Source organism: Rhinatrema bivittatum, chromosome 11, assembly GCF_901001135.1.
Source record: "Rhinatrema bivittatum chromosome 11, aRhiBiv1.1, whole genome shotgun sequence".
NCBI lineage: Eukaryota > Metazoa > Chordata > Amphibia > Gymnophiona > Rhinatrematidae > Rhinatrema > Rhinatrema bivittatum.
Window position 1 is genome coordinate 54,651,058 of NC_042625.1, and position 22,421 is coordinate 54,673,478.

General features: G+C 44.5%; 1 protein-coding gene across 1 annotated transcript in view; it reads left to right on the forward strand.

Moving 5' to 3' along the window:
- The window catches only part of GCN1 (GCN1 activator of EIF2AK4), a 433,190-nt gene that overhangs the window by 4,091 nt on the left and 406,678 nt on the right, over nt 1-22,421 (forward strand). Inside the window, 4 exon segments of the mRNA XM_029571925.1 lie at nt 4,064-4,166; nt 10,441-10,504; nt 13,435-13,566; nt 14,128-14,236. Coding sequence (XP_029427785.1) covers nt 4,064-4,166; nt 10,441-10,504; nt 13,435-13,566; nt 14,128-14,236 — 408 coding nt within the window.

Consider the following 22,421-nt stretch of genomic DNA (forward strand, 5'->3'; position numbering starts at 1 on the left):
TCAGATGGACTTTCTTATTTGGCTGAACTGTTGCATTAGTATATTTTTACTCAAAATCTGCGATCAAGTGATAACGTATTAGTAATTCCTTCTATTCAAGTAGCATGATTGCAAGAGACAATGGAGTAAGTCTTTCTCAGTGGCTGGACCAAGAATGTGGAATGTGGTACCTGAGGCCCTACATGCCTGTAGTGATAGTAAGTTATTTAGAAAGCACCTTAAAGCTCATTTGTTTGGGCAGGCTTTTTAACTCGTTACCTAATGCACAGGTGAGAGTACCATTTTAATGTTTGTTAGGAAATATTAATGTGTTTGTATTTTTTTTCCTGTCGATAAGCATGTTGAATTAGCCCTGCTGTCTGGGACGTCCTCCAGGTGGAGCTTCTCTCAAAGATCATAGAGCTTTGTCTCTGTGTGCCTGTGTGGCTCTTCCTGCGCGATACAGACTCGTCTCAGTCTTTTTTTCTTCCATGCTGCTAGCTGCACTTGGAGTTTTTTTTCTTCTCTCATTCTCCTCAGCATTTTACTTAGGTGAATACCCCAAACAGCACTTTTAAGTGCTACCATGGCATCAAAACCTCCGGGTTTTAAATACTGCCAATGTGGAAAGACATAACTACTGCTACCTCTGCTTGATCCCGGAACATGACCAGCCCACCTGTAGGGAATGCAGGAGGATGTCACCTAGAGCCCAGAGGCAACGGGCTCTGAAGATAGCCAGTTTAAGAGAGGAAGGGGTAAGTTTGTATGCACTGGCATTGGAATGCCTATCCTCGCACTCATCCATAGGGCCGAAAATGCACCGTACCAAGCAGGCAAGGAGGGCATTTCCCTGGGCCCATTAGGTGGTAAAAAGAGAGCCAAGTGGTACATGCTGCCACAGTGCTCAAGCTCCCCCAAGCTTTGGGGGATGCGCTGCTAAAACCCAGGCCGATGATGGCGTCGCCAGCAGTTAAACCTTGTGGGCAGACACACACTTTGAAGCAAGGCACGCACGATGCAAGGATGAGTTGACGGGTGCCTAGAGGAAGACCTCGCATGATGCAGGAATGCACTGCAGAGCGATGCACACGACACAATGAAGCGTGGTGTTCAAGTGCCACTCTTCATTGTCACAAGTGCTTCCCAAAAAGCAAATGACGGAGGAACCGACCATGCAGTGTCTAAGGCGCACATGATGCATACCAACAGGGCATTGAGCCAACAATAGGAGAAGGCGGTGCATAAGCCCAGGCTTCCCATAAGAAAAAGGGCTAGAGAGTGATCCTTAGGGTGTGTTCTCGCCAGAGGAGCTCTTGGAGCTGGGGTTTTCTGATGTTGAACCACTCTCGGATGACTATCACTTGTAGAATTCTTCAGGATCATCCCAAAGAGTTTATTCGGACATGTCATGAGCCTCAAAGAGAAAGATACACTCGCCTCAGTTACAGTAGCCCTTAACAGACACAAGCTACCGCACAAGGACCAGACTCCAACAGAGTGCGATAGAGGCCCCGATTTCTCTATCCTCTTAGCTGCAGTACCTCCACCATCCAGGGTGTCCAAGCCCAAAATGGGCAAGAGGCATGAGGGAGTCACACCCACTGCCAAGGGGAAGAGTCGACAGGTCCCTATGGAGGGAGGACTAGCTTCACAAGCAATGTCTCAAATCTCCGCAATTCTGAGTAACCTTTTCACGTCTCTGCAGAGCGACAAGCAGTGTAACCAGTCAACTGGCCTTCCCGCCTGAAGATTTTTCTCCTGAGAGGGGCTCCCTGTCCCTCACACAGGATGATCATAGCCCACAAGATGAAGCGGGGGACCTCCTACCGCAGTTCTCCCTGCAGTCAAGTTCTGAACCCGTGGACTCCCTGCCAACTTCACCAGGGTCCTCTACGGGAATTTCGTCAGACCCACTGGAGGAACCAGCCGAACCATCTTCACCCATGGAAGACCTGTCCTATTTACGTTTATTGAGAAGGTGGGGACGTTTTTGAAAATTGAAACCGAGAAGGTGCCAGATCCCAGATCGGAGGTCTTGGAGATCTTGAAGATCTTTGAGGTCCCAGCTGAGCCTACGGCCTTACCCTCCCATTCAGTACTTGATGCAATAATGGACAAGGCATGGGAATCTCCCTTCTCAGGACTAGCAATGTCCATGAAAACTGATTTGAAGTTTTGGGATTTAAGATTTGGATTTAAGATTTGGGATACAACAAGAAGCCAGACTGGTTTTGTTCCCTTCTACTTAGTTCCATTAGGGAATCGCAGAATGCGTTCCTGCTGTCTTGGTCAATGGGTCTGTCATATTCTTTTCCTCCAATTCCTCTCTTTACCCGAACAGTACAGAAATGCATTCAAGATGGAGCAGAGATGATACTTGTAGCTCCAGTGTGGCAGAGACAACTATGGTATGCCTATCTCATGCAACTTTCAATCCAGCCTCAGAGAGATTTAGGGTACTACCCAAACCTCCTAATGCAAGAAGGGGGATCCCTTCTCCACCTGCTTCATTCATTGCTCCATCTCACAGCATGGATGTTGAACACAAAATCTTGGCACATTTAGACTTATCTCAGCAAGAAAACTGTTAACTCGTCATAATAACTCTTTCAAAGTGGAAACACTATTCCAACTGGTGTATGTCTCATGCTATTCACCCGTTCACTTGTTCTCTGGAACAATTGCTCAACTACTTGTACCAATTTTCCCAATCTGGATTAAAAACTTCCTCAGAGTTCAAGTACTGTTGTAGCCTATCAATGTCAGGATAAGGGGCTATCTATCTCCATGCACCCTCTCATTTCACGGTGCATGAAAGGCCTGCTTCCTTTACACCCTCTGCTGCCGAAACCACAAATTCCTTGGGATATTAAAATAGTTGTGGCAACCCTTTTGGAAGCCCCCTTCGAGCCCCTGGAATCAGCAACTTTCAGATATCTAAAATGGAAAGTATTATTCCTAGTTGCAGTCATTTCACAAGAAGAGTGAGTGAACTTCAAGACTTAGTCCATACCTCTCTTTAAATGCCATTCTTCCATAACAAGGTGGTACTTTGAACACATCCCAAGTTTCTGCCTAAGGTAGTATCTGCTTTTCACCTTAATGAAACTATCACACTATCAACTTTCTTCCCAAAACTACACCGGAACGAGAGAGAGAGGAAATTACACACCTTGGATTGCAAACTAGCCTTAGCTTATTATAAACAATGAACCCAGAGCCACAGGCATACCCAGCAGCTATTTGTCTTGTATAACCCTAATCCTCGGAGTAGCTGTAACAAAGAGAACGTTATCCAACTGGATCACAAAACTGTATTCAACATTGCTACAACTCAGCCTCTTTGCCATTGTCCAGCTCAGTGAAGAAACATCAGGTGCGCACTACTGTCTCATCAGTAGCACACTTGCATAATGTTCCGATTGCAGACATTTGCAGGGCAGTGATGTGGTCATCTGTGCACACTTTCACATCCCACTACTGTCTCGATCAATTATCAGCTCTGTGCGTTGCGCAGTTTTAAGTAATGCAAGTAGGGACTTTTCACCTAGGCAGATGGGTTGGGAAGAAAAAAAAAAGACACAGAACAGGGTGAAGCATTCTGCAGCAACCCTTAGCTTAGGACTCCCCATGACACCATGGCTAATTCAGCCTGCTTATTGATAGAAAAAAGCAGATTTGCTTGCCACAAACATTTTTCATAGATAGGATGAATTAGCCATGCGTACCTGCCTACTTCTCTGGCTAAGTCCCTAACTTATATCACAGACCGAATATAAGCTTAAATACAAATTGAGGAGATCTTGCAACAATCAATAGCATGGAAACTGCTGTGCATGCGCAGAGCAGCAAAGCTTTGTGAATTTAGAGAGAAGGCTCCGCACAGAGTGCTGTTGAATGACGTCACCCAAGACAGCATGACTAATTCATCCTAACTATGGAAAATATCATGTACGGTGAGCAAACTTGCTTGTCTTTGCAAGGGGTATAATCTCAAGAAAAGGGGAGGAAGTAAATGTGCTGCTGAGTGATGAGGAAGGTCCTTCTTAATTTGTCTTTTTCTGTCTTCTGAATGTTGAAGGTTCAGGAAACTCTGAAGAAGTTTGCTGTGAAGGTGACCACCGCTAGTGTCAAGGAGCGGAAAGAAATCCTTAGCGAATTGGGAAAATGTGTTACTGCCAAAGGTAGAAATGTTTCGTTGCCTCGCAGAGGACAACTCATTTTTTTCTCTTTATCATGGGGGAATGATTCGGCATTTCCATTCTATGGAAAGGACTCTGTATGAGAAAATGTTTCTCAAAGTCTCTTAACATCATTTAGCCTTATAAAAGTATATATCTTTATATCATTGTTTAGTAACGGAATACTATAGATCTATGGGAAGGACAAACCATTCGATCTTTCCCCTCCTTAGGCAGAAGCATATCTCATTGAGCCTGGCAAAGATGCTCCTAATAGTATATATTGAAGTTATTCACTAACTTGGGAGCCAATATGCATACAAAGCATTTGTAAAAGGACATGATGAAACCATATACACCAAGACTTTTACCTAAGCTCAGGGCTTTTAATTGCACACACTTTCTCACAGGAGATTGTGGCCTCCAAAGATTCCCTCTTTCCCTCACTTAAAGGCCCCTATGGATACCCCTTTTAAGAGTTCTTCAAATTCTCGTTGTGCAAAATCCATCTCAGAGGTATACAATGATTTGTGAAAATCAACAAAAGTGCTACAAATTGCCTGACTGTATATTTTTAAAAATGTTACTAACCTATCTTTTTCTACCTTTTTTAACAACTTACCTGCTTTATTGCATATAGCATAATACCTTTGCTTTGTTCTCAGACTGCCTAAATGGCGCTTCAACTGCTCTTGGACATGGACTAGCCTGGGGTGGTCAACTCTGGTCCTTGAGAGCTACAAACAGGCCAGGTTTTCAGGATATCCACAATGAATATGCATGAGAGATATTTGCATGCATTGCCTCCTTTGTATGCAAATCTATCTCATGCATATTCATTGTGGATATCTTGAAAACTTGGCCAGTTTGTGGCTCTCAAGGGCTGGAGTTGGCCATTCCTGATCATCATGGAAGTCTCCCTCTTGAATTTCTAACATTTCTTAAATGTTTTCATTAGTCTCTTTTTTTTGGGGGGGGGGGGCACGCCCTAAGAGCTTGCATGAATGCTGAAGAGTGGTACACTTATCTCTGAGAAGAACTTCATGGTGTCCCAAATGATTTGCTTTGCCATTCCTGAGGTTTGATAGGTGAATTTTCTCAACAGCAGAAGGATCCCTGAATAGAAGGGATCTAAGCACCAACCTGCTCGGCCACATGTAGCTTCTTAGCAATACAAGAAGCAACTGACCTGGGTCGCGGTAGGCTGCTACTGCTATCTGAGTGAAGAATGAAGGTCATTTAGATACCAGGAGGGTGGGAGATTATGGATTTGGGTGGAAGGATCAAGGAGGTTCCAGGGGCTTTGGAGCCTATAATTAGTTTTTAATTTTGTCAGGAGGAGCGGCGGGGCAATATACTGGGACCAGCTGTGGTGATTATATTTTACTGATTTTGGGGGGGTGCTGCAGGTTTGGCCCAGGAGAACCGAAGAGTTGGATTTCGAGTGAGAGGGAGAAGGTGGGGATGTGTTAGGACCAGTTGGCCCGCAAGCTTTTACTTTTAAGTTTCTCTATTCACCACTTAACCGGTTATGTTCTTTTAAATATAGCTGGTTAAGACTAGTTATCCAGCTAACTGTAGCCGGTTAACTTTATAAAATTCAAAATCTGTCCGGTTAGGTTTAATGTTATCCATCTAAATTCAGCTGGATTATTTTAATCAGGGATATTCAGTGGGACGATTAGCAGGATTACTCATCTGCTTACTGTTTAACTGAATATTAGACCCCCAGGTGTTTGCCTGCTGTAACATCAGCAACATCTTTGTTTATGAGCACAAGATCCAATATTGCATCTTCCCATATGGGTTCTGTTACTGTTTGTCTGAAGTGGGACCCTCATGAAGCCAGTCCTGGTTCACTGCATGTACCCAGATCAGTCCAGACTCCTGGGCTTTGCCTCCCTGTCAGCAGATGAAGACACAGAAAGTTTTACTGACACTGTACATAACTCAGTGTGCCACCTGTAGTCCCTCAGTTTTTCTCTTTTCCAGCGGATGGTAGATGGTGTAAAGCCTGCAGTCTGGAGAGAGAGAAAAAAAAATGATTGAAACACAAGATTTCTGGATCCTCCCAGGGGCTTGTGAGGTCCTGGTGGGGTCATTTTCCCTGGTTTGAGGCAGACGATTGCTTGGTCCAGAGGTCCGTGGGGTAGACATCTGGTGGTTGAGATCTCTCATCCCCTACGAGACAGCGGTGGAACCTGCTCACAGTTCTGCATTGCAAGCCCAGTGGAGTAGGGAACTATCCCTTTTGTATGGTTTGTCCTGGGCTGGATTGCTAAAGTTCGGCAAAAGGAGACAGTTATAGCCAGTGGTCTGGCTTGTTTCTGATCTGCCATGCTGCCTGTGCTCCTGCACCAAAGGAAAGTATTGGTTTCTATGTATCTTGTTCTTGGAGAGAAAAAAAAAAAAGAGAGAGATCAAGGAATTAGTTAGAGGAATCTGTGCAGCAGTGGGGGTTCCAGTAGGGGGAGCTACCTTAGCAGCTGGGGGGGGGGGGGGGAGCTCAGCGATGGGGTTTTCCAGCAGCTTCTCTGCCTGCAGAGGAGACCAGGTGTTGACTCTGTGGCACTGAAAGACTGTTTTATCACTTGCTTTGGTGTTGCTGCGGGTGCAGGGAGGAACAGTGTGTGCACGCAGCAGAAGCAGCATGACATTCGAGTGGGGGTCTGCGTAAAGCATGACTGCACTGGTAGAACAAGCCTCATGGGTGAGGGGGTCTAGTACTGAAACCTCCACCATCACCGCGGAAACGGACATTTTCGATTCCCTAGCAGTGTCAGTGGGAGAGGCAGAGGATTCCTATCTTCAACTATCGCTGGCAGTTCCCTGTCCTGTGGAGATGCAGCATGGCACTTGCATCGAGGAGTCGTCTCTGGTTCTGGTAGAGGTCTTCTGCTGGTTTTGATTTGCTTATGCGCAAAGCTTGTTTAGCAGGATGCTGGCTCTTGGCCACAGTCTCCTTGGTTCCCTGTACTTACCAGATCAGTCCAGACTCCTGGGTTTTGCCTTCCTTCCAGCAGATGGAGAAGGAGAAAGCTTTGCTGACACTGCCACATAACTTGGTGTGCTACCTGCAGTCTGTCAGTATTTCTCTGTCTCCAGCAGATGGAAGGTGGTGCGAAACCTGCAGTCTGACAAAAAAAAAAAAGAAAAAGAAATTTAGGGTATAGATGTCTGTTGCCCTCCCCGAAGGTTGGTAAGTCCTGATGGGGCCATCCCTTTGGGTAGAGGAGGGGACGAGCGGAGGGGTTGGAGACCCCTGAGTCTGTCCAGATTCTGGACCCACTGAGGGAAGAGATAACTGGTGCTGCCAGTTCCCTCTCTTCCCTCCTATAGCCAGACAGCTGGAGTTTGAAGCCTTTTTAAGGGACGTTGCCGTTTATAAAGTTTATTAAGTTTTCCAAAAAAAAAAAAAAAAAGGGGGGGTGCTTAATTGTTTGTTAATTGGTGGTTGTGCCGGTCAGGTTCTGCGGCCAGGAGGAGCGGCATGCGGCTTTGGGGAGATTGGGTGCTCTAGTGCTGCCGTGGACTTGAGGAATTCTTCTTTGTCTTCCCTACTGTGGCCTGTGGTGGACAAGGGATTACGGCGAATAGAGAAACATCTGGGCAACGTGATCCAGGTAGCTCCAGAGTGGCCTCATCGATAATGCTTCCCAGATTAGCTCAACATGGCCATAGACAGGCCCCTGAGTTTCGGACGGATTCTTTTCCACCAGGGCCCAATATTTTTGAGTCAGGCAGCTCACTTTGTTTTGCAGCTTTGCTTCTGAGAGGAAATGATTGAGATGGAGGGGCATTCTGAAGAGGTTATTTCTACCTTTTTGCAGGCTAGGCGACCTTCTACATTCTTTGACATATGTGCGAATTTGGAGGATCTTCGAGTCCTGGTCTGCTGTTGATGGTGTGCAGCCTCAGCCTGTTCAGGCTATGGTGAAACATATTTTGGCTTTTCTACACTGCACATTGAATACTGTGTGTAGTTCTGGTCACCGCTTCTCAAAAAGGATATAGCTACACTGGAAAAAGTGCAGAGAAGGGTGACCAAAATAAGAGGCATGGAACGTCTGCCGTGTGAGGAAAGGCTAAAGAAGTTAGGGCTGTTCAGTTTGGAGAAGAGACAACTGGGGGGGGGGGGGGGGGGGGGGGGGGGGGGGATTTGATAGTCTACAAAATAATGAAAGGACATAAACAAGTTAGTGTAAATCGGTTATTTACTCTCTTAGATAATAGACCATGGGGCATTCCATGAAGTTAGCAAGTAGCTCATTTAAAACAAATTGAAGAAAATTCTTTTTTGCTCAGTGCATAGTTAAGCTCTGGAATTCATTGCCAGAGGATGTGATTACAGCAGTTAGTGTAACTGAATTTTAAAAAAGTTTGGATAAGTTCCTAGAGGAAAAATCCATAAACTGCTAATAAGGTAATAAATCACAAGCCTACTATTGCTTATTAATCTAATGTTTGGGTACTTGCTAGGTACTTGTGACTTGGATTGGCCACTTTTGGGGATACTGGGCTTGATGGATCCTTGGTCTGACTCAGTATGGCATATCTTATGTTCTTAGGTTCTGGTGAAGGTACTGGCTTTTAACTCTGAGTCCAGGTAGCGACATTGGCTTGTCTCTGGGGTAAGGTGCAAGCGTATCCTCTTTCTGCACATCCAGATGTTCTGTGGTTCCTTCGGGGATTTAAAAAGGTGTGGAACATTTATCCATCTTGGAATCTAAATCTAGTCCTTGAGCCTTGATTGACCCACTGAAGAGAGCCACGGTTAAGGACTTGACTCTTATGGTTTTCTTGGTGGCTATTTGTTCAGCCAGGAGAATTTCGGAGCTCCAGGCACTGTTGTATATAGATTCTTTCCTTCAGGGGTATCTTTATGCATGATGCCTTCTTTTCTGCCTGAGGTAGTCTTGGTGTTCCATTTTAGTTAGATAGTGGAGCTTCCAGCGTTTACAGGTTTGGATTCATCTACGCCTTACGTGGGGGAGCTTAGGCTCTTAGATGGGAGGCATGCATTATTGAAGTATCTAAAGGTCACTTATGATTTCCATAGATCAGATCACCTCTTTGTAGATTTTTGTAGATCAACCCAAAGAAGGGAAATAAGTTGTCTAAAGCTACAATTGTGCGGTGGCTGAAGGAAGCGATCGAGTTGACTTACATTTCTAAAGGGCATCCGCTGCTGGGGGTTTTAGGGGCACACTCGACGTGTTCTCAGGTGACTTCCTGAGCTGAATCATAACAGGTATCTCTACATGAAATTTTCTGGGCGGCTACTGGGAAGTCGTTGCATACGTTTGCTAGGCATTATCGTTTGGATGTTGGTGCTCTGGCTTCCATGTGCCTTAGTGAGAGTGTTCTATGATCAGAACTCGTCAGGTCCCACCAGAATTAAGGGGAGCTTAGGTATATCCCAGGAAACTGGACTGATACAGGTACATACAGGGAAAGGAAAATTGGTTCTTACCAGCTCCTGTAGTACCACAGATCAGTCCAGAGACCCGCCCATTTGCTGGGGGGGAGAGTCTGCTCATACTGTTGCTTTGTATATAGTGCAGAGTTGTTGGAGGTTTTCAATGCTGATCACTTATGTTAAATTTGGGAAATGAGTTTTCCATTGTCTTTTTTTTTTTTTTGGGCAACTTCTCCTCCTTCTGGCTAATTGGAGGGGAGGAAGTTTGCTTAGAAGTCTGCTTAGAAATGTATGGTTGTTGTCATCTTGGCTTGCGTATAGGTTAATATTGAGGGACTACAGGTGGCACACTGGGTTATGTACAATGTCAGTGAAACTTTCTCTGTCTCCATCTGCTGGCATGGAGGCAAAACCCAGGAGTCTGGACTGAGCTGTGGTCTTACAGGAGCAAAAATTATCAGGTGAGAACCAATTTTCCTATATCGCTACTCTAATGTGGAGCTGCGGCAGGAATATCCTGATTGAAAGCCCCTCTTTTCTCTTTCTGTGCTGGAGTTCTGTAGGTCACATTAATATGAATAGCAGTTATATTTCCTCTGTCTGGAGTAACCCAAAGTGCGTTTGCTCCTGCTCACATTATCAGCATTTATGTTCTCCTTCAGTCTTCCCTTTTCCTTTCTGTATAGCTTAGTGCTCTTGTTTTAGTTCTGACTTCATTGGTAAAGCATTATGAATAATCTTCCTGCAAGAGTGATGAAGGCCAGTGATATTTGATTTTCAGTAGCTGAATTCTATTGATCATATATTTTCCCCTGTTTCCTGTTGAAGCTGTAGGATGATTGTTGCTTTCTTTTGCAGATATTCCCGAGGGTGCTGTTAAGGGTCTTTGTAAATTATTCTGCCTAACTCTGCATCGGTATAGGTGAGTGTTCTGGACAGGGAGGTGGGGGCGGTTTGCCTTAGCATCATTGTTCAGATGTGCTTCCTGGGTCATTTGCTGGAAACTGTGTGCAGTAAATAATGGAAAGGGGAATGGCTCCTCGAGGTTTAGTGTATGGTAATACAGCTGATTATATTGCAAATCCTCTTTCAAGAGGTCTAATTTTATGAAAGTGAATTTTCAATAAATGAAACTTTGTATTAACTTCTCCAGTGGCCTTGACTTTCAGGATTTAGTCCCTTTGCCCGGAATTCTTGGAAGGAAAGGTGTAGCAGAAGTGGAGTTTAGTAAAAGCATATCTGAGCAGAGAAACAATATGAAGTAAAAGTTGTGGTATACTGTACTGTATCATCTGAAGGACAACCAGTGTGACTTCAGAAAACTCATTTCTTAATTCTCTGAGAGTATCAGCTGGAAAGCCACAGGTGACAATATATGGACAGGGTGGACCAAGTGGTGGTGGTTCTCTGTTTCTGACAGAACAGCAGAAGGAAATGGTTAGAGCAGGTAAAGTAGGAATGAAAAGGGATTTTCTTGCGAGGGGGATTCTGAATGCCTTCATGAAAGATGTGGTGTATTCTTTGTGTCCTAGCCTGTCCATGGGTGGGAAGAGAGAAGAGCTTCCCTTTCAATAAATCTGGGGATTGCACCTAAGCAGAGAACCCTCAAGGATATAAAATAAAGGAAACATTGATTTCCTCAGTCATTTAAATGTTTCTTTCCCATTTGCTCTGGAAGCTCCTCTAAAGGGACTGGGGGAAACCAAAAGACCAAATCCTCTAATTTTTGGTGATTATGGGACTTGACCAGTCCTCCAATATGTAAACAGAGTGAAGGTTTTGCCATCTATGTTCCTTCGGCTGTTCCAAACAAAACAGCAAGGAAGGCTGCTTAATAAAGCCGTGGAAGCAGAAATGCGCAATAAGCAGCCTAATGTCCAAAATTAGAATTTATTGTGTAGAACCAAATTATGCAATAGGCCCGACTCCAGCCGAGTTTCGCCCTCTTTCAATAGGGCTGCATCAGGGACTAAAAACATACAATAATTGACATTAAATAATATAAAAATAAATTATTAAAAACTAATAAAAGCATAAGATAACCAGACATTCAAAATGGACATATGAAATCAATATATAAAATGAACATATAAAATGGTAGCATGGATGTATGTAGTGTGAACATGAAATAAAATAAACTGCAAAAGTTAATAAAATATCATGAACATAAAAGTGTACAGTAAAAGTGACAATAAATAGCTAAAACCAGCAATAAATGCTAAAAGATACCTAAAAATGCTAAAAGATACCTAAAAAATGGATATTGCCTTTAAATATATATATAGCTAATATGAATACCCAATAAGATTCTAAATAAATTGCTCTCCAAGTAATATGAAAAGGAAAAGAGAACTGGTAGGAAAAAATGATGTATATAAAAAAAGATTGTGATTATTATACCATGACTGAACAGGATTTGTTTGAAAAATTAAATGCTTACAATTTACATATGTAAATGTTAAATCTTTATCAGGGAGTTGTAAGTAAAGCCTATAAAAGGTGCCTATGAAGTTAATGTGGAGAAAACAAAATAGTATTCAAAATTGATAAGTGGTATTTACAGAATAGTCATGATGAACTATCAAAATACCTCACATTTATGATAATTCACTATACAGTAAAAAAAGTAATCCGGCTAAATAAATATATTCTCTTAACAGCCAAATCCACAAAATTCATACTAGGAAAATGAACACCGTAAAGTCAAACATGGGAGGAAAATGCTATACAAAGTGCTGGCAAAAAGAAATAAATATTGAACTGAATAAAGATGAATGAATTGACAGATATCGCTGCATGATACATAATGTAATAATCACTGCTCATGCAGCGATATCTGACTTTACGGTGTTCATTTTCCTAGTATGAATTTTGTGGATTTGGCTGTTAATTAAGAGAATATATTTATTTAGCTGGATTACTTTTTTTACTGTATAGTGAATTATCATAAATTTGAGGTATTTTGATAGTTCATCATGACTATTCTGTAAATACCACTTATCAATTTTGAATACTATTTTGTTTTCTCCACATTAACTTCATAGGCACCTTTTATAAGCTTTACTTACAACTCCCTGATAAAGATTTAACATTTACATATGTAAATTGTAAGCATTTAATTTTTCAAACAAATCCTGTTCAGTCATGGTATAATAATCACAATCTTTTTTTATATACATCATTTTTTCCTACCAGTTCTCTTTTCCTTTTCATATTACTTGGAGAGCAATTTATTTAGAATCTTATTGGACATTCATATTAGCTATATATATATTTAAAGGCAATATCCATTTTTTAGGTATCTGTCATCTTTTAGCATTTATTGCTGGTTTTAGCTATTGTCACTTTTTACTGCACTTTTATGTTCATGATATTTTATTAACTTTTGCAGTTTATTTTATTTTATGTTCACACTACATACATCCATGCTACCATTTTATATGTTCATTTTATATGTTGATTTCATATGTCCATTTTGAATGTCTGGTTATCTTATGCTTTTATTAGTTTTTAATAATTTATTTTTATATTATTTAATGTCAATTATTGTATGTTTTTAGCCCCTGATGCAGCCCTATTGAAAGAGGGCGAAACTCGGCTGGAGTCGGGCCTATTGCATAATTTGGTTCTACACAATAAATTCTAATTTTGGACATTAGGCTGCTTATTGCGCATTTCTGCTTCCACGGCTGTTCCAAACAATGCATTGACTGATGGTTGGGAAGCAATTGTAATATACAAATGAAGTAGGTCTTTTTTCTGCTAAGGTTTTTTATTGTGATTGAAGCCCTTTCTACGTGAATACATACGATGTTTGTTTCTTCACAGCAGTCCTTTGTTTTTCTTCTTTAGAGATGCAGGGTCCCGCAAGGCGCTTCAGTATGCCATCCAGCAGCTAGCAGAATCCCAGCCTGAATCAACAGCCAAAAATCTCCTGCTTTCCATAGAATCCGCGGGGATCAGTGGCAAGAGCAATGTCCCCAGGTCAGAAGAGCTCTCTCTGCTGTCTTTTGCTGTAGGAAGACCCTGATGGGGCTGAATACCTGACAAGTGTAGGACTGTTGAACTGGTGGCTTAGGATCTCTCTAACAGTGGTTCAATGTGAGCTTGGGTGAATACATGAAGGAATAGACTTAAGGAAAGATGTATATGCTGGATGTACTTTTTCAGCTATATCAGAAGCTGTGGTTTTAGATGAATCCCTGTTCTTCTTTAGATTAACAATGTTTTGATTTTTTTTATTTCAACATAACACCTTTTGGTGTAAATGGGATAGGAATAGATTTTGAGGATCTTGGCTTAGCATCTCTCTAGGAGCGGTTTGTTCTGACATTCTGCCATTCTGGAGACTCGTGATGGGTTCTGGGGAAGCCAACATATCCCCTCTTGGTGGGATTAGTGATAAATTCTGGGGCTGGAGCACAGACTCATTTGGTGGGATTAGAGAGGGTAGGGGGCTCTGCATTATAGTGTCAGGTTTTGGAGTATCTGGCATGTCATTTGGAAAAGGAGAGCTTTTTGATTTGCTAACTTTTGTTGTAGCAGTAAGAGCAGTGGATCTGCTGCCTCCTGCGCATTCTCCTGGACTTGCCTCCTGGTTCGCATTGTCTTCTCAGAACCTGAAAAAAGGCAGGATGAAACCTGGAAAAAGCTAGTAAGTGCTTAGAGTTCAGTGCTTCTAATTCCATCATACTCTTTCAGGGAAATATCTCCCTGCATTCTTTTACCTCTCCTCACTATTTCTGGTTTCTTTCCAGCTTGTGAAACTTTTCAAAAATTAACAATAAAGGAAGTTGTAGTATATCAGCTTTTGAGTCCAAACAAGTCCCTTTTTTGATGTGAAGACTTGAAACTCACAATGACTTCCATTTTATGTACAGTTCCTGTTCGTACCCCAGATCAGTCCAGACAAATGGGTTTTGAAACTCTACCAGCAGATGGAGGCAGAGAACAAAGCTTTGAAGCACTGCTATATATCCGAGTGCCACCTGCAGTCCCTCAGTATTTCTCTGTCTCCAGCAGACAGTAGAGGTGCAAACCCGCAGTCTGGAGTTTTGGGGAAAAAAACAAACCCAAACCTTAGCAAAGGAAGAGAGAAGATTTCTGGCATGATCCCTGAGGTATTAGATTCCTTCATGGGCCATCCCATGGGTAGAGCAGGGCGAGTGGGGGGTTGGTGATCCCTGAACTAGCTCAGCTTTGTCGGTAAGGGGGGGTATCCTCACCCCATCTGGGGCTTCACCTCCAGTGCAGCCTCCTCTGGGCATCCAGAAGTAGGGAAATAGCCTTTTTTTTGTTTCTTTGCTTGCTTACTGGCTGTTTTCTTGTTTTAGTTTGGCTGTGCCTTAAAAAAAAAAAAAAGGAAAAGGAGAGAGAAGTCAGCTTGGGGAGGAAGCTTGTTGGAATGTTGATTGGCCGGGCTGCTGGGAGGCAGGGTTGGGTGAGTGAGCATGGAACTCTTCCGATCACTGGGCAGTATCGGGAGCGTGCTGCCAGTGGTGTTTGCAGTGGCAGGGGCTATTTTTAGGCACAATTGTGAATCATGCCGATGCCCGCTTAGTGCAGGAAGTTTCCTCTGCTGCGGCTCAAAATGGGTGCACCTCAGTACGACTGCGTTTTGCGTGGAGTATGCCTCGGGAAGGGCTGGGACTTCCGCGAGGGAGCGGCTGGAGCATGAGGTCGGCTGGGCCTGAGCTAGAGGCCCTGGGGGGGGGGGGGGGGGGGTGTGGGGCTGTCGAGCCGGCATCCATTTTGGTTGCACATGGTAGGAGCCAGGAGGCTGTTGCAGGGCCTTGGGAGTCCCCTTCTGCGCTGTTTCCTGTAGATATAAGTCCTGCTGGTGGTAGGGAAGGTGTCCTGGGGTACGATGAGTAGGATCGGTCCTCTTTGGATGCGGAGCAGTTTTCCACAGATTTTGTCCTCCTTCATAAGGCCTATTTGACCAAGAAAGAGGCAGGATCCAGGCGGCAGCTTCCCAGAAAGACCCGGAAGCAGGCAGGCTTGGGAGGTATCCTGCGTCTCCTTGGGTTGGGACAGTCCACAATTGAGGATGTGGACTCGACGGGTGAGTCAGATGTACCCAGTCAGCAGCAGGGTGGTCCACTGGATCTGGGCAAGGACCTGGTCAGCGATTTGGGGGATCCTATGCAGGATGTGGACGACGTTCCATTTGCTGAGGGTGATGACCCTCAGGTGGTCAGACACTTCTGCGGGGAGGAACTGGGTCCACTGATTTCCCAGGTATTGGATGAGTTGGGGATTAAGGTCACATAGGAAGATCTGGACAATGAGGGGGTGAATCTGGTCCTAGAAGAGCTGCAAGGACCAACTAAGGCCTTCCCATTGCCCAAGAAGGTGAAGAAATAGGTGGATCGGGAGTGGGAGTCTCCCAATGTGGGCCTGAAGGTAGCCAGAGCAATGGCTAAGTTATATGCTTTTCCGGAGCAAACCTTGGAGTACTGGAAGGTTCCCAATGTGGATGCAGCAGTGTTTGCAGTGACCAGGAAGACAACCATCCCAGTTGCAGGCTTGGCCGCTCTAAAGGAATTCCAGGATTGGAAGCTGGAAGTCCTGTTGAAGAGGCTGTTTGAGGTTTCGGTTTTAAGCCTTTGGGTGGCAGTCTGCAGGAGTTTGATGCAGAGAGCCTGCTTGTGCTTGGTGCAGAAATGCATAAGAAGGTGTTAGAGACTACGGGAGGCTGCCTGTTTGGAGGTGGGTGTGGCCTATGTGGCAGATGCCCTCTATGACATGATTTGGACTTCTGCCAGGAGTATGGTCTCTGTGGTGGCGGCGCGGAAGCTGCTGTGGTTGTGGAATTTATCAGCGGATATGAGGTCTAAAGCCCAGCTGTCAAATCTCCCCTTTAAAGGCAAGTTGTAGTTCGGAGAGGATCTGGAACAACTCATGAAGCAGTTGGAGGAGTCGAAGGGAAATAAGTTGCCAGAGAACAAGAAATCCACCAGGTAGTCCCCCGCATACTCGTTTCCAGGTCGTGGGAAGATTTCGTTCAAGTAGATCCTTCTTGCCTAAGGTGCAGAAGCAGAGCTTGGGCAGTCAGCAGTCCTTTCGAGTGCAGCATAGACCTCCTTGGGATGGTGGTTCCCAGGGGGGAGGCGGAAACAAAATTGGCCAGTGAGGGTAGGATGTTCCACTCCTCTCTGGAGGTGGACTGAGGGAGGCTCTCCCTTTTTTCGAGGAGTGGACCACTATCACGTCAGCCCTAGTAGGTGCTGGAGGTGATAAGAGACGGCTACGCTTTAGAATTTTCTTGGCCTCTCATGGTCGCCCTTGTAATCTCCCGCTGCATCTCCCGTTTCAAGCGGGAAGTGGTGTGGGATACTTTGCAATGTCTTTGTCTCCTATGAGCCATTGTTCCGGTACCCCTTCTGGAGAGGGGACAAGGAAGGTACTCAGTGTATTTTGTGGTTCCCAAAAAAGAAGGGACATTTTGGTCCATTCTCGATCTTCAGAAGATCAATGCTGCCCTCCGGGTGCCACGTTTTCGCATGGAAACATGGACAGCGATAGTGGCGGTTCACAAAGGAGAGTTTCTGGAGTCGTTGGATTTGATGGAGGCCTATATTCATATTCCCTTAAGGACCAAGCACCAGAGGTTGCTGAGATTTATGATTCTCAGAGTATTTTCAGTTTCAGGCCCTTCCCTTTGGATTAACGACAGTGCCGCACATGTTCTCAAAGGTGACGATAGTAGTGGTGGCTACACTCAGGAGGGAAGGGATCCTAGTGCCATCTGAATCTGGACGATTGGCTCATCAGGGCAAAGTTGGAATTGGAGTGGTGGTGTTCGGTTTGCTGGGTCATGCAGCTCCTGGACTCATTGGGCTGGGTGACGAATCTGGTGAAGAGTCATTTGGAGCCATCCCAGTCTTTGCAATATCTGGAGACTTAGTTCAGTACCCGGATAGGGAAGATGTTTCTGACCATGGAGAGAGTGGTCAAGCTGCAGAGTCGGGTACTCTGTCTTCTGCGGTTGTCGGTTCCCAGATTCTGGGATTATTTGCAGGGCCTGGATTCTATGTCTTTTTTTATGCTGGAGATATTTCCATGGGCCTTTGCTCACATGCGGCCTCTGCAGAGGGCTTCTCTTATCCTGGTGGAATCCGCTTTCAGAGGATTTGGCATCACCTTCAGGGTGATGCCAAATCCAGTTTCTCGTGGTGGCTGTCTCGGACCAATCTGGAGAGAGGAATGGACCTGGAGGTACCAGACTGAGTGGTGGCGACTACATACGCCAGCCTCAAAAGTTGGGAGAGTGTTGCACCGCATCAAACTTTATCCGAGCAGAGTGATTCTGGTGGCACCCGAGTGGCTCTGCCGGCCATGGTTTGCAGACTTGGTTTATCTAGCGGTAGACTGACCTGTGTGTTTAGCAAATCTTTCAGGATGTTGTGGCAGGGACCCATATTTTCAGACTGGGTGGATCGCTTTTGTTTAGCGGCTTGGCTTTTGAGAGGCGGTGGCTCCGCATGAAAGGATGCTCTGAATCTGTGATTATTTCTTTGCTTCAGGTGTGTAGGCCTTCCACCTCTCTGGCTTATGTCTGGGTTTGGAGAGTGTTCGATTCATGGTGCTTACAGAATTACTTACAACTGTTGAGGGTAGAAGTTCTGCAGGTTTTATCCTTTTTGCAAAGTGCTCTGTCCAAGGGCTTGGCCTATAATTCTCTCCGGGTTCAGGTGGCAGCCTTAGGGTGTCTTCGAGGTAAGGTATAGGGATGGACGTTGGCTGCTCTTCCGGATGTGTTGCTTTTCCTCAAAGGGGCAAAATGTTTGTGCCCTCCGGTCCGGAAGGTATGTCTGGCCTGGATCCTTAATCTTGTGCATAGAGTTCTGTGTGGTCCTCCATTTAAGCCGATTAGGAGGGCATCCTTGAAGGATTTAACCTTGAAGTCTGTTTTCTTGGAGGCCATCTGTTCAGCCAGAAGGATATCTGAGCTCAGGCGCTGTTGTATAGAAATCCTTTTTTGAGGATTTCGGAGGATGGGATGTCGCGTACAGAACCTTCCTTTCTGCCTAAAGTGGTTTCGTCCTTTTGTCTTAACCAGACGCTTGAGCTACCGGCCTTTCTGAATTTGTCTCCGGACGATTCACTGGCAAACGTGCTTTACCTCTTGGACGTGTGACAAATGCTCTTGCGGTATCTTAAAGTGACAAATTCCTTTCTGAGATTGGATCATCTTTTTCTCCATTTTAGTGGAGCAAAGAAAGGAAATAAAGCTTCCAAGGGAATGATCCCAAGATGGTTGAAAAGTGGTTATAAATTCAGCTTACATTTGTAAGAGGCGATTAGCTCCAGAAGAGTTGTGGGCGCATTCTATGAGGGCGCAGGCAACTTCCTGTGTGGAGTGTTAATTGATATCGCCGCAAGACATTTGTCGAGCTGCGACATGATCTTCTCTTCACGCTTTTACCAAACTTTACCACTTGGATGTGTGGGCACCAGAGGCGGCGACTTTTGGGGAAAGTGAATTGCATGCAGGTCTTTTGGGTTCCTGCCCAGTATAGGGGAGCTTGGGTACATCCCACTTGTCTGGACTAATCTGGGGTATGAACAGGAAAGGAAAATTTGTTCTTACCTGATAATTTTCTTTCCTGCAGTACCACAGATCAGTCCAGAGACCCATCCCCTTCTTTCAAAAGACTTCCTTGCTTCTGGATGTTTCTGAGACTGTATAGAGTCATATGCAGAGTTTCTGAAAGTGTACATAGGTTATGTTCCTTGTTTGTAATCAAGGGGACCTAGTTTTAGGGGGCTCCAACTGTATTCTCTGCTAGCCCTTAGTTTTTGTTGGGGTTTGTTAATGTGAACATCTTGGCTTGGATACAGGTCAATACTGAGGGACTGCAGGTGGCACTTTTGGATATGTAGCAGTGCCTTAAATTTTTATTCTCTGCCTCCATCTGCTGGTAGGGATGCAAAACCCACTGGTTTGGACTGATTTGTGGTACTACAGGAACGAAAATTATCAGGTAAGAACAAATTTTCCTATAAATTGTTTTTGTCTTTTTGGGTTTCTTCATCACTTCTTATATTGGTGCTCGACTGTGGGCTTCTCTCTGTGTGTGTCTGAGGGATCTTCACACTCTTCAGTACCCTTTTATTTTATATTTATTTATTTATTTTGTTGAGTGACAACAGAATTCATCCACATAAAATATATAGCAGTTGATATAGTAATTGAAATGAACACACAATACATAAATCATTTCAAGTAGATACTTAAATATGGTTATTTTTAAATTTTATTTAATAATTTGATTACCTGCATTTCACTAGTCATATCAAAACGGGGTATAATAAAAATAATAAAATAAAGCACATACCATAGTATACAAAAAAAAATACAACAAACATATCATCAATACAAGTAGATAGATTATCCAATCTAATCACTAAAGTGCAGTAGCCATCCCTTCAATTCAACTCTTAATCTAAAAGGCTCTCCCACCAACTAAACTTTTCATAAATGTTTGAGTAAAAAGCCAAACCTTTAACTTTTTTTCTAAAATGAAGATAATTATATTCACTGTGAAGACCCAATGGAAGAGAATTCCAAAACTTTGGGGCAATAAAGAGCAGAAATATTTCTGGGACAGATTAAAACATCGGCAACATTTATTTATCTTATGCCCTTCCAGCACATGAGTTCAGAGTATGTTCCAACATGGAGAAGTTTACAATAGACAAAGTATACTATCAGTAATAACAGCAAGGCACTGTATAGTGTGGGGATTACAATAGGCAAAGAATACATCAATACAATAATCTCTAGCTGGATGTGCTACTTTGCAGAGATACATTTATTAACAGCATTTTAGAGACAAACACAGTATCCTAGTAGGTTCATACTATATTAAGAAATTGGATATATATTTTGTAATCTCCTGATGTAAACAAATAGAACAGTGATAACACTTTCAATTTCAGCCTATGTAGATCTTGTTAGATCAGAGAAATATCATTGTTTACCACCCATAAAAAGCCTTACCACTGTAGTTTGTAAAGAAAGTCTTTTGTACATGTCACGTAGCGCCTCAACGTTAAACCTAACACCCACTCAGGGTAATCTTGTGGCTACTTGTAGAATCCTGCCAGGCATTGCCCAAGCTTGCCTGCACCTGCACACGTGTTCCTACACTGGCAATCTCCCACCCACCAATTGGGTTCCTGCTTGCCTCTGGGCAAGTTCCCCGCTCGCAAGCTATCTGTTGGTGGTTTTTAGAGAGACTCAGACCTCGGGCGACCCAAGAGTTACACAGTTTTTAGAAAAACTCAGACAGACCAAATACACACAATACCCAGGATCATTAGTCCAAGACAGGCAGAGCTAACAAACTAATAAGCTTATTAACATAAAATGGGAACTGTAAGTGGAAAAACATTAACAGGCCAATACAGTAAAGCGCGGCCACGGTTACCCTGTTTCTAACCCGCTTTGTACCCACAATTTGGCCGCCTAAGTCTAACCCGCGAATCACTATCCGTTTTTACCAATCCTTACCGCTTCTTTAAATCGACATGTTTCCCTTTCCGCCCGCGGCATGTATATGATATGTAAACAATCGGATTAGCTATTCCCTCCCATACAGTAACGTGCGGCCCGATTATCGCCTTTTTAACCAACTGTTTTGCCACTTCTTTAACCCGCTAATTTACAGACTACCCTGACCCTGGCGTTAGAGGGATGTGACAGCAATAGGCAGGCTCCGGTCAAATAAGTGGGTGGGTTGGAGCAAGCGAGTAACATGGTGTGGCCTGGTTCTCCTACGCTCGGGCATCGGGGATTGCCAGTCCTCTCTCCCCCCCTCACGAAGCAAGGCGCAGGGTGAAAATCGACTCGACATGTTATTAAAGCAAATAGAAATTGTAACAAAAGTAAACTTACTGCATGCTTCCAGCAGCCCCAGTCCTCTCTCCCCTCCTCCCGAGGCGCCCACCGCGGCTCCCCTGCCTCCCGGGGGCAGCCGGCGGCGAAAGCGGCTTCCAGCAGCCCTGCCGGCGAAGATGCATGAACGCACGTCCAATTTGGGCGCTCAAGCAGCGAAGGCGCATGAGCGCACGCCGTGACTTCGGACGTCCATCCGGGCGCTCAGGTCACGGCGTGCGCTCATGCGCCTTCGCTGCCTTGAGCGCCCAAATTGGACGTGCGTTCATGCATCTTCGCCGGCGGGGCTGCTGGAAGCCGCTTTCGCCGCCGGCTGCCCCCGGGAGGCAGGGGAGCCACGGTGGGCGCCTCGGGAGGAGGGGAGAGAGGACTGGGGCTGCTGGAAGCATAAGTTTACTTTTGTTACAATTTCTATTTGCTTTAATAACATGTCGAGTCTATTTTCGCCCTGCACCTTGCTTTGGGAGGGGGGGAGAGGTCTGGCAATCCCCGATGCCTGAGCATAGGAGAACCATCCACTTCCTGGTACCTGACATTTGAAATGACAGGTACCAGCGCACCCAGGATACTGTATAGGCGCTGTATAGCGCTCTATACAGTAAAATGGATTGCGCTTCATGGACGCGGCTTGCATTTGCGTCTAATTTAAATACTGTATCGAGTGGTATGTGATCCGAACTGTGCGTGCGGCAAACGAGCGGGCGCCCGGCTCTGCTGCACTTTTTCTTACGCCCCCTTACTGTATCGGCCTGTAAATTTGCAAATGGGAACAGGTAAAAGAATAAACACCTTACACTACTTATCCTAGTGCCTGGAGAGTCAGGATACAGGCTGTCCACAGGAGCTGAACAGGGCCTAAGCACAGAGATTTGCTCCCTCTGTACCCCCAACCTAGAGTAGAGCGTTCCAGAACCTTCAGGGCAAGTTCTTTGTC